This window comes from Gouania willdenowi, chromosome 1 (genome assembly GCF_900634775.1).
Source record: "Gouania willdenowi chromosome 1, fGouWil2.1, whole genome shotgun sequence".
In the NCBI taxonomy this organism is placed as follows: domain Eukaryota; kingdom Metazoa; phylum Chordata; class Actinopteri; order Blenniiformes; family Gobiesocidae; genus Gouania; species Gouania willdenowi.
The window spans coordinates 22,722,827-22,735,352 of record NC_041044.1 but is presented as its reverse complement, the minus strand read 5'-3'; the positions used below and the strand labels follow the sequence as shown (position 1 = coordinate 22,735,352).

The following is a 12,526-nucleotide window of genomic DNA, read 5'->3' as shown; positions in this document are numbered from 1 at the left end:
TGCTTTTCGCCTTAGGTGGAACATGAACATAGGGCACCAGATTGCCGCTTGGGGCTCAAAGAAGGGCGTCCATTTTCTGGGGTCACTGCGTGTATGGATTTCTGTGCTCATGCTCATAGAGACCTTCACAACATGATCGGTGGCAGCACTGTGGTAAGAAAAAGTTCACAAAACTTTTGTAACAACACTGTCATGCTTATTGGAGAGAGAGATTTAAATATAATATTAACTTTAATAGAACAATTTTCTGTTTTCAATAGGTGTGTACATTGACGAGAGAGGATAACCGAGAGATTGGGAAGATACCGGAGGATGAACAGCTCCACGTCTTACCCCTTTATAAGGCTTCCAACACAGATGAATTTGGCAGTGAGGAGGGTCAGCAAGAGAAAATTAGGTCTGGGGCAATCCAAGTGCTCAGTGCCTTCCGCCGCCAGGTTCGCATGCTTGCAGAGCCCGCCAAGTCATGCCGACAGAAGAAGCTGGATGCTAAAAAAGCAGCGGCCAACAAAAACGCTATGTTGGACAGTGCGAATGAAAAGGCCCTCCTTGCCAAGTCAAAAGCTAGCACTTATGACAATATTGCTCAACTTACTCCAGTAACAGGTAGGGTTTATTTTACTTCACCAAAAAAAGTTACTAAAACCAAAAAGTGATAAGTGCTAAGGATTTATTTTTCTTTTACTTTGCTTATCAGGACCTGGAGGTGCTAAAGGAGCAATACTGCAGTCAAGTCAAACAAATCACCTCTTTGGATCCTATCCTCAGCAACAACAGCACCTTGCTTCTTATTCTGGCGCACCAAATTCTGCTTTAACCAGGTTTCCTAACCAACCTGGATTTTTTCCAAGCACTTCCAAACCAGGTAGCATGTATTCCCCTCAGCCACCAACATCAGGTAGTACTTACCCTTCCCCTCTTCATGCTCCAAATCCATACATGAATGGCTCAAATCGCCCATATCCAGGCTATCAATGTAATGGAGGAATGCCTCTTGACAACTGTCACCCATACTATGCTTCAAACACAAAACACTTAGACATGTATCGACAACAGCGACCAGCACTTTACCCAGAGCAGCAGTATGGTGGACATCGCTATGAGGTCAATTACCCAAGATATGGTGAGCAAGGTTTACATGTTAATGGTTATAATGTCAGCAGTATAAGACCAGTTCACCCCATGAGTCCCTATGGCCCTTATGGCCCTAATAGAACCCCAGACCCCCAGTATATGGACCCTCTCTTAGGCGTACCCTCAACCCATGGAGGCCTTGATTATGCAACTGCTGTCAGCAAAGGCAATCCTTTTGGTCGGTATCCGAATCCATACCTGTCTCAGAGTCCTCAAAGCTTACCCCCTGGCCAAGATGGTTTCCATATGCAAATTAAGACAGAGATGGGGACCCTCGGACAACATGTGCTTTCTAGTGGTGGTTTCCACCCTGATAAACAACCGGGATTAGGTCTGCCCAATGGGAACCCAGTGGGTTCAAATATAAAGCAGGAGCCAGGAACACCAGGAACACCACAAACACCCACAACACCTCAAAAACCTGAGACGTGGTCAGACAATGAGCATAACTTCTTGGATCCTGATATAGGGGGCGTCGCAGTGGCACCAAGCCATGGCTCTGTTCTTATCGAGTGTGCAAAACGAGAACTTCATGCCACAACACCCCTTAAAAACCCTGATCGTCAACATCCTACACGCATCTCTTTAGTCTTCTACCAACACAAGAATCTAAATGAAGCCAAGCATGGTTTGGTTCTGTGGGAAGCAAAGATGGCGGAAAAGGCCAGAGAAAAAGAAGAAGCTGAGAGGAATGGTGTTGAGACAACACCCACCAAAAGCAACAAGAAAGGGGCAAAGAGTGAGCATTTGGAGACATCTGCATCGATGGGCGAGCCTCCATATAAGCGTTTTATCCAGAAACTTTTGGAGGGGTCATTGTCGTGTGCAACAAACACATACGTCAGTACATCTCCTTACGCCTTCACAAAGGTCACAGGGCCATACAGTAAGTTTGTCTAAATACACTCATAAGGACACTGGAGGTGCTTAATGTAAAACAAAGACCACACAGCTCACAAATATTTCTGCTAAAGTTCTCAGTCATCCATGTCAGGTTATGACTAGTAAAATTAGTAATGACAACCATAAGTCAAAGATAGCAACTTCTTCAAAAAACACCCATCAAAGACTGGTTGGTTTTACTAGTTTTTAACCTGTTTTAAAACTTGTTTTGTATTGTTACATGAACCTGCATTCAGGTCAAAAATACATCTGGTCTGGTCTAGCTTTACTAGTTGACTCAACTAAGTATGTACTGTATTTATTTTTTTAAAGAGATTTTTGCAAATTACTCAAAACCTTTGGTGCTTCTATTCTGCAACATGAGAATCTATTTTAGCTGGAAACATGTTTATTCATGGTAACTTCATAATGAGATCTAATGTTGACATGAAATAGATAGTGAATGACAACATCCACGGTGCTAAGGTATGTGCATACTACAATTTGCTTTATTTATAATGCTCTCACACTATAGCCACAAACCCTCCTCAATGAGGAAAGTTTGACTGTATTCATCAAATGCACACCGATTACAACTTTGTGCTGTCAAACTCTGTGGACAACTTCATCCCTCATGTGAGAAGAATCATAACAGGAAATTGCAACAGAAATCAATCAGCTGTGTTCATTTAAGAATATTTTTTTAATATCTTAGTTTTTTTATTGCTTCCTTGCATTTTCTACACCATTTATACTGTAAATCGAGCCATTCTAATGGTGCGTTTTAAATCTTTTTCGAGAACACAATGAATTACGTTTATCGTACATCTTTCACGGCTTCATTTGCTGTCATAGATCATTTGAATTGTCTTTTACTGCAGGTTTACTGAACAAACCTGTGATCTGTGAACTCGTGACAATTTGTGGTGCTTTGTAAATGTGCTCTTTCTATACACTGAGGAACATGAAACAGGGTCAACTCAGTGTGTTTCAGAGGGCAGCTGGCTTGCTGTTAGTTCTTTAATGTAATCTACCTGTAAGATTTATTTGTGAGATTTGTACAGTAATTAATTAATTAATGTCCCTTTTGGATTTACTGTTATAGCTGTTGAATTGTAGAGAATGCTAATTGCCTATTTCAAGTTATTTTCTCTGGGTTTCGACCTTTAATTTCATAAGGTGCTTTTTAACGTACTCGATACACACAATGTGAGACCATGTGGTCAGTGAGAAGGCTTTTAAATAGTTTACAGTCAAGGAAAAAAAAAAAAAAAGAAAGAAAGAAAAAAAAAAAAAACAGTCGTATACCTCACAAATCAGGCAATAGAAAAACATATTTTTCTGTTGTCATTTGAAAATCATATTTACAAAAAGGTCATAAAATCCAGGCTGCAACAATGCATAAGAGTTCATTTTGTGCTTTCTAAATGATGAACTAGAAAGTGTGAACTTTTTGATATTACTGTAAATCAGGGATATTTTCAACTAATTGTGTGTATCTTTTTCGCTTGTATCCATTGTGTCTTCATCACTTTCAGGATGTCATTGCACCTGCATATAATATACAAAAACAAAAAAGAAATTCCCAATTTCGTCCCCCCTCATTTTAGTTAATTTGAGATAAAGTGATCAAAACAAATATGCACTGAGCTGACAAAAGGGAATGATATTAATTCAAAAAGTTATTAGATTTTGCTTTGAGGCAACATCAGGGCTGTGATTGATGTAGTTGCACATATTTGCGACCCATGAGTAGCTCAACTTATTTATAACCACTAACCAATTGTTAAAAAAAAAAAAAAAAAAAAAAATACTCCCCCCCGTTTGATTTAATAATTGTTGAAAATGTAATCGCATATTAATAGCTTCCCCTTCATTTTTCCAACATTTTCTCAAAGCACTTCATTTTTTCCGAGAAAAAAACCAAGCGTTACAAAATATCTTATTTAAACAGATTGTATATGTGTTTAAAATTGAAATAAATTATGTCACATTGTATATAGTATTTTGTATTGCAGGAGTATAACTCAGTTTTAGATAGGTTGTAGGTTTGCTTTTCTGGTAAATTGACCAATTTGGTTCTTCATTTACCGCAACTTTTTAAACTCTTCAGACTTGCATTCTGGTAGACAAAATGTTAAAGTTATCCTGGATAACTGTGTATATATTAAGGTCACTGTCACAACAATGTTTACAGGTATACTCATGATAAAAATCAGTCCTTAGATATTCTAGTTTTCTTAATATTGTTTTGTAAAATTAAATATGAATAAAGAAAATGCTAAAATGTTGTACAGAGCCCAGCCACAGTAGCAGGATGTCAGTGAAAAGGCCAAGGCGTCGGACAATATCGCGGGTTAAATCATAGCGTAGCCATACTTGAAGATGCTTAAGAGTTTCTGAGAGAGTCAACATTACTTGAATGACTTCCAGGGATTAAATAATAGTCCTAATGTGCTCAGCTAAAAAGGTAAAGCTCGTAATTACCACACACTTGGTCTTTTTTCAGTAACACACTAAAAAGGTATGAAACCGTGCAACACATTGCCCATCATTTAACAAAAATACCCTGGTCCTCCTGACGTTTGGTATGCTACAAACATTGAAACGAGGATGGGTACTAATACTTCAAGTATTGTAACATACTGAATGCAGTTTATTTGAAAGTTGTATATAGTATCATTCCTGACATTGCTTATATGTGAGTGGTTTTTTTGTTTTTGAAATAAAATGTATATTTATTTAAATCTATTTCATTTGTCCCTTGCATTAACTGCAAGATTTTTTTTAACACAATAAAGATGAAAAAGTTACCTCTCATATTTTGGGTCTACATACTTCCTTTCCAAGTACGTTTGCAAGAGGTGACACTTAGAGAGAAAACAAAATCATACGATGATATTGAATATGCAGCTTATTTATTTGAAATTGTGTAATTATTACAGATAAAACCAAGTCAATTTTGGCAATTTTTTTTTTTGTTTTTTTTCCCAAAAAACACAAAGCAGATATAAAGTCCACAAGCAGTGACATTGGCTGCAAAAACACTGAAACATAACAGAGGTGGCAAAAGTACTAGTCTTCAGTACTCAAGTAAAAGTATAGATACTTGAATTAAAATGACTTTGTTAAAGTAAAAGTATCAAAGTTAATCCCTTACATGAGTAAACTGCTAAATGTACTCAAGTAAAAAAGTCCAAAGTAAAACAAATGTCCCTTCAATAATAAGACAGGGTTTTTAAACCAGCGAATTCCATATCTTTTAATTTTTAAGAAAAAAAAAACTGGTACATGGAAAATAGTTAAATCTGTTACCTTTGAATACCTGGAGAATTTAGCACTCATTATATACAACATTTGTAAATAAAATGTTTTAAGAAAAAAAAATGCAAATGTTCAATTAAATCCTGAGTTTAACATTTTTAAAAACATTAACCATAAAACTAAGGGACCTGCCTAACACAAAAAAAGATCAAACTACTAAAATTTTTGCTTTTTTTACGTTGTGGCGTCATCTTCAAAGGATCTTAAATGTAACGAGCTCATTTTTAAAATGTAAAGAGTAGAAAGCACAGATATTTGTAAAAAGTCACCAAAAATAAATGCTGAAGTAAAGTATAGCTAACGTAAAAAGTACAGTACAGTAACAAAGTATTTTGTACTTCGTTATTCGTCACCTCTGAAACATAATCAGTTTACCGTTTATTAACAATAGAAGACGAAATATTCAAGCAAACATTGTTTTGCACCTTATCAAGCATCACAGTCTGCTTTCTGTCATTGAAATGATCAACTTTTAATTATTATGATTCAATACAGACAAAGATAACACTTGTTCTAGCTGAACTTAAGTGCTTACCAAAACTAATATCATCAGGACAGAAAAGACGCCAACCTTCAACAGATGGGAAACATCTTGTAACGGGAGCTTCAGACAAAATGCCATTTGTCCACTGCACAAAATTTAGATTTACATTAGAAAGTATCGTCATACAAACATGGATACAATGCAAATCAAACTAAAGATGCTAAATACTTACCATCTGAGGACACGGGGTGCGTGCTGCCTAATACAGGAGCCTGGATAGTCAAAAGACATGACAACAATTACAATTCTTTAATCTGCCTTTAAACGCTGTAGAGATTTTATAGTTCATATCGAGTCTCACTGATTGAACGACATCTCTAGCCTCATCTGCACTGCATTTAAAAGGACTTTCACAGCAGGTGATATTTTTGCTGAACAGAGAAAAACAAATGACAAAACGCACTCATGACACTTTCACAGTCAATTTTGATGCATTTACTCTGCGAGGGTTATCACCTCCATGAACTCACCACTCAATGCCTTCAGCATTAGTCTGCTTCTGCACTAGTGCCCTCCAGTGTTCATGGGTGGACATGATGATCTCAACTGCAAAGTCCTACCAGCACACACACGGACAGGTAAGAAGTGAATGAACAGCCTTACACTTAACGTGCCTGCACTTGAAAACCCTCAACCTGACATTTGAAAAATCCTGGTCCACCTCCTTTCCTTCTTTAAAATCAGTCCACAACAGTTTGTTTCAAAATCCTCAAAAACGCTGGTTTTTCATCAAAAATTCTCCGACTGGAAAATTTTCTTCATTACCTAGAACCTCCATATTAGTACCAATGTTTTGATGCATAAATTGTTGCTGGGTTATGAATTCAGATTTGCACCTACATAAAATAGTTTAGTTTTTTTTTTTAAATGCTATGTTTTTGCCAAAAAATATCAGAACTGAAAAAAATTAGATCTAATCTAAAGCCCTGAGTGAATGTCACCCTACAGCCAGGTATCAATGGTCAAAGTTTTTTTCAAAATCCTCAAAAAAGCTGTTTTTTTTCAACCAAAAATCGACCGACCGGAATTGCTTTTCATTACCGAGAATCTCCCCATTAGTACCAATGTTTTGGTGTGAGAATGGTTGGTGGGTATTGCATTAAAAGACCTACACCACTCTACACACACAGACAGACATACGGACGGACGGACAACGAACTGATGACAATACCTTTTGGCCAAAGTTGGCCGAGGGTAAAAAGTTTAGGGAGCTCTATTTATTTCTCACAAGTTTGTGTATAGTGTGTGTGTTTGGGTTTTATAGAGCACTGCTTTAGAGCTGGCAACACAACTATTATTACTTACAATGTAACACTGACCTTATCTTTGAATTGGCCATTAAATCCAAACTGATTCTCAGGCTTCCCATCCGGTATTTTATATTTCCTAAACCAGTCGATGGTGGCCTCTAAATGCCCGGGTCGACTCTTGCGGACATCTTCAATGCCTGAAAAAAAACACATAAAAAAAAAAACACACGCTAAATCCAATGGAAACATATGGAAAATAAAATGATTTTATAGTAGGCAATATACCAGGGGAAAGATCATCAAATGTTAAACTTCTTCATAGAACATGAAACTCAAACTAACAACTTTAATAGAAAAGTATAAACACCCACTATTTAAATGTGTAGCCTCGGGGTCCTCAGCATTGATGGCGATAACTTTCCAGTCCGTTTCTCCCTCATCGATCAACGCCAAAATGCCAAGAACTTTGACCTGAATCACTTGGCCAGGAGAGCAAACCTGCAAAGCAGCAAAATGTAAAGTGTAACGTAAAGTAATAAATGTTAATTGCTGGCAAATGTATTCACACCTGTGAGCCGATGTCACAAACATCAATGGGATCATTATCACCGCAACACTTTGTGTCTTTGTCTTTGTGGTTCGGGTCCTCCCATGTCTTCATTAGCAACAAACCAACAGCAAGGAAATCAATAAAGAACAAAAATAAATGCATTTGCAAAGATTAATTACCTGTTCGTGTGTATGCACAAACCTGTATTACATTCATAACAGTATAATCACATGACTAAAGAAGTTGATTAACTGGCATTCAAGCATAATATATTGATTTCAAACATGTAGGTCAGGAATACTTGCTGCTTACCTGAGGTAGTGCTCCATAATTCCAAATGTAACCCTTATGAGGAAATATGTTGGCAACGTATCGCAGTTTTCCTTTCTTTAAGTCTTGTTTGATCGGATTAAGCGGTTCCTTGGTCGCAATCTGAAAATTGGAGCAGTGATGAAGTATGTATGTATGTATGTATGTATGTATGTACATGTGATCAGTGTAAAAACTTGCTGAGGGATCACTCAGAGGGGTTTCCTGCTGGTGTTTTATTTGTATGAGAAATAATCAGCGTTGCAACGTAAAACCATTGAGTTGTGGTTCAGTGAGAGTGTTTTTGCAGTTATTTTGGTAAATGATGACGTCTTTCCGTCTGTGCATTCACCCTTTCACCCTTCAGACAATATAAATAAATACTCCTCCACGTCAGTAGGTGGCAGTACATGAAAATAAATCCACAACGTGGCACGTTGTTCATACTTTGCTATGCTGCGGCTCACAAAAAGTTAAAAAACTTTAATGACACATTTTAAGCTTAATTTCACATTTGTATAATGTGAATGTAAAATATAACTTATAATTGCTATCATTTAAAAAAAAACATAATAATCACATTTTTCTCTCCAAGTGAGTATTAAAACAAAATCAAATATAGAAACCAAACAATGCATATTGAATGTATCTTTTGGGGAAAAGTGACTAAAGAAAGATTTATTAGGGACGGAATGAAGTGAAAGTATAAGTTTTAACACGTCCAATTTTGTTTTGCTAATGTCAACATTTTCAAAGCTTACCTCCATTTTTGCATTCGACCATCGGGAAACTTCAACGACCATATTATAGTAGACCTATGGATTGTACAGAAAAGCAAAACACTGGGTGAATGGATTATGGTGATAATAAATAAAGTGTGGGTAGTATTGTTTAAGATACCTCATTGTCTTTCATTTTGAGTTTCTTAACTGGCACATCAACATCCTTTTGAAAAAAGGTAGGAACATATTTTTATAAACCAAATTTCAGCAGAAGCTGAAACATTTGCTGTGGGATAGTTACCTGTTTTGTTTCTGCTATTAGTGGGATGTCGTGGAATGGAGAAATGAAATTCCCTTCTGTTGTTTCTATGAAAAAGAATTGGGGAAAAAAACTTCAAAACAGGAATAAATGAATTAATGATCACGATGTACAGTATGATTACACCATTCTTCAGTAGTGGAAAGAATATTTTCCCACTGTGCATTATCTCATGTCATGTGACGTGAGCTGTTAATTCCATGGATAGAAGCTGAGCACAGAGCAGTTCTATTCCTCCTATGTACATTTATTTTATACTACAACCTGCTCACTAGGCGTGTCCCGATCCCATATCGATATCGGTTCGATATCAGCATAAAAACGAATATCGGATTCAAACTTCAGATTCAAACTGCACAGGATCTACTTTCTATACCCTACGTATTGGAACAGTCATAAGAAGCACAAAAGTGGGGCATCTTTGTCCGTGTTCCTACAGACAAGCAGGTATTTAAGTAGCAAAAATGGCATTTTCACAAGATCCGAGCAGTACGTATGATAGCCACTTGTGACTATTTTAAAATTGTAATTGTTTTGAAAAGCAACGGTAACAAATTCAGTGAATAATTCTAATTTTGATTGATGAGAGCCTCCTAACTTTGTTGATTTACAAGCATTCCTGCCTTTGCTTGGACCCACACAAGATGGCACCGCTTGGTCACGCCTCTGTAGACACAACATTTTATCTTTATCTTCTATTTTTTATATCAAAATGCATTGACAAATTACAAGTTTACAAATGTAAAACAACATAAAGGGAACAAAGAACAAACAAATACAGGAATCCCAGTACGTTAGTTGGAGGTACAGGAAACAGTTCTTCATACAGAAGCAGAGTTCTATCTCCTTTTTTGTTTTTGAAATACTTTCAAGTATTCATATAATAACTAAACGCAATTAAGAAAATGTGAAAATTTGGAAGGGATTTTGAGAATTTCGATTTATGAATATAGAATCAAAATCAAAATCCTTAATCGCATTGCAGAATAATAACGTATATGGGCAATGATAAAACAAAAAGTTAATTTATCACTCTTATCAGTGTATTTGGAAATGAATGTGTTACAGGGATAAATGTTGTGTAAAATTTTGAAATGTACTTTCCTGATTTTATTATATATACAAAATTGAAAGGGGCATAACCAAGCCTTTTTACACTTTATATTTTCAAAATGTGAGTTCCAAATTGCTTTACCTCTGGGTGTAATTTTATTGTGAAAAAGGAATTTCTGTCTTGTATGTTTATTATTACGCTTTATCATTTAGATTTACACTCACTTAACATTAAACAAGGGAGTTTTGGTGCATATTTCATGTTCGGTGACCTTTAAAAAGTTAAATGTGCCTGAAGGAATAGCCTTTAAACATCCATTCTACTGTGGAGTCTCCCAGGGATCTATCCTGGGTCCCATTCTTTTTGCTATATATCTCCTCCCACTTGGAGAGATTTTTAAGAAACATGGCATGTCTTACCACTTCTACGCAGATGACTGTCAAATTTACATGCCCATTGCAAAGAATGACCACAGCCCCCTGACACCCCTGCTCCACTGTCTGGGTGACGTCAAGGCTTGGTTAGCCCAGAATTTTTTAAAACTGAATGAGGGAAAAACATAAATAATGGCATTTGGATGTACCCTCACAGACTTGGGATCACTCCAAAAGTATTTGCATCCCAAAGTCACCAGCCTTGGCGTAACCATAGACAGGGATTTTAAATTTGATAAACAGATCAATGGCGTTTTAAAATCGGGTTTTTATCATCTTCGTCTTTTATCCAAAGTTAAGCCTTTTTTATCATTTAATCTTTTTGAACAAGTCGTGCACACTTTTATTTCAAGCCGTCTGGACTACTGCAACGCACTTTACTCGGGCATCAGCCAAAAGGCACTTTACCGCTTGCAGTTAGTCCAGAACGCAGCGGCACGACTTTTAACAGGGACCAAAAAGCGTGAACACATCACCCCAATCCTTGCTTCTTTGCGTTGGCTCCCTGTTAAATTTAGAATTGATTTTAAAATTTTATTGATTGTTTTTAAAGCTTGGAATGGACTGGCCCCTCAGTATATCACAGACCTCATCCAAATTTACCAACCCCCTCGCGCTTTGAGGTCTGAGGGCCAGCTCCAGCTCGTGGTTCCGAAGGCGAACCGTAACACTAAAGGGGACAGAGCGTTTTCCGTTGTCGGCCCTAAGCTGTGGAACGCTCTGCCCCTCCACATCCGTACGGCCCCCACCGTGGAGTGTTTTAAATCTCGTCTCAAAACTCACTTTTATTCTCTGGCTTTTAGCACCGCGTAAGTTGTGTGGTCCTCTGTGTCTTTTATTTTATGTTATTGAGTTTTATTCTTATTTATAGTTTTTGATGTGTTTTTATTTATATTTATTCTTTTAAACTGTTTTATTTTTATCTATTGTTTTATACTCATTTAGTGGCAGAGCTCATTTGTATTGTTTTGGTTTTATTGTTGTGGTCTTATGTTCAGCACTTTGGAAACGTTTTGTTGTTTAAATGTGCTATATAAATAAAGTGGATTGGATTGGATTCTACAGACGCAACGACGTGTCTACGTGTGTGACGTACATGACGTCGTCACAAGTTCAGTGTTTTCACCACGTGACAGCTAAACAGGAAGTGAGTGGGTCCACGTGAAAATGCTCAGTGCACGACATACTAGTTTGACCCTTTCTTACTGTCGAGCACAACATAATATACAACATGTGTTGACACGTTTAAAACGTGGTTAATAATATTCAGCATGAACATATAATGCTAAACACTCCCATGTGTTCCCTTGCTGATAATAGTAGCTGTTGGTGTGACTTACTGAAGTAAATGCGGTACTCCGGAGTGTTGGGCTGACCTCGGTCCTCTGTTTGGTAGTGCATGTTTTTCCTCAGGTGATACAGGTTGGATGCAGCTGCTGCTTGCAGCACAACTTTGTACCCGGGAGTCCAAAAACCACCCAAACCTGTCACTAAACTGCCCAGTGCGGAGAAGAGAGGCTGTGGTCTCATTATAAACATCCGATATGCCTTTAGTTCCTCTTGTCCCTGCTTCCTTTCGTTCTCATGCCACACAGCACAGTCAAGCCCAACAGAACGAGAGCGAGGATTAGTGGCAGCGCTTTTCAAAATAAAATTCACTAAACACGTGATTTTTAAGTTTGGTTTTTTTTTTTTTTTTTTTTTTCTTCCTCAAACTGACCACAGTTAACAAATTTTCAGGCTCTAATTCCAATAAATACATACACTTTCCTTTTGTTGTACCATGTCAGATCAAATCCGCCAAAAGCCAATTTGAAAGTGTTTATTGATACGGAAACGTATCAATAGCCCCCGGGAATATGGGCAAGTTTTCCGGACCTTTTCTACATAAGCGTAATGTGCCTGACTCAAGAATTTATTCCTTTATATTTTTTCATTTGAACATATTTAGCACTGCAAATTCCACCTTTAAAAATACATACGAAAAAGAAGAAAATTAGGATA

General features: G+C 37.1%; 2 protein-coding genes across 2 annotated transcripts in view; one reads left to right on the top strand and one right to left on the bottom strand.

Moving 5' to 3' along the window:
* Positions 1-3,845, top strand: part of tet2 (tet methylcytosine dioxygenase 2) — a 28,880-nt gene extending 25,035 nt beyond the window's left edge. Inside the window, exons 8-10 of the mRNA XM_028444967.1 lie at positions 16-153; positions 261-606; positions 698-3,845. Coding sequence (XP_028300768.1) covers positions 16-153; positions 261-606; positions 698-2,034 — 1,821 coding nt within the window. The 3' untranslated portion in view covers positions 2,035-3,845. The remainder of the gene's footprint in view (positions 1-15; positions 154-260; positions 607-697) is intronic.
* A 1,593-nt stretch (positions 3,846-5,438) lies between these two features.
* ppa2 (inorganic pyrophosphatase 2) lies at positions 5,439-12,147 on the bottom strand. The gene is made up of 12 exons (XM_028447135.1): positions 11,863-12,147; positions 9,017-9,081; positions 8,894-8,938; positions 8,755-8,808; positions 7,997-8,116; positions 7,703-7,789; positions 7,506-7,632; positions 7,204-7,331; positions 6,355-6,440; positions 6,186-6,255; positions 6,057-6,096; positions 5,439-5,969 (listed from the first exon to the last, which is right to left on the bottom strand). The coding sequence occupies exons 1-12, from the start codon at positions 12,059-12,061 to the stop codon at positions 5,947-5,949; spliced, it is 1,044 nt and encodes a 347-aa protein (XP_028302936.1). The 5' UTR covers positions 12,062-12,147; the 3' UTR covers positions 5,439-5,946.
* Positions 12,148-12,526: the final 379 nt, after the last annotated feature.

What these genes read in the sequence shown, in the direction of transcription:
- ppa2 (XM_028447135.1), bottom strand. Translation starts at nt 12,061, where the DNA reads ATGTTTATAATGAGACCACAGCCTCTCTTCTCCGCACTGGGCAGTTTA. An exon ending in TTTGTGACATCGGCTCACAG is followed by an intron (nt 7,633 to 7,702) that starts GTGTGAATACAT and finishes GCTGCTTTGCAG; the next exon opens with GTTTGCTCTCCTGGCCAAGT. An exon ending in CTAGAGATGTCGTTCAATCA is followed by an intron (nt 6,097 to 6,185) that starts GTGAGACTCGAT and finishes TTGACTATCCAG; the next exon opens with GCTCCTGTATTAGGCAGCAC.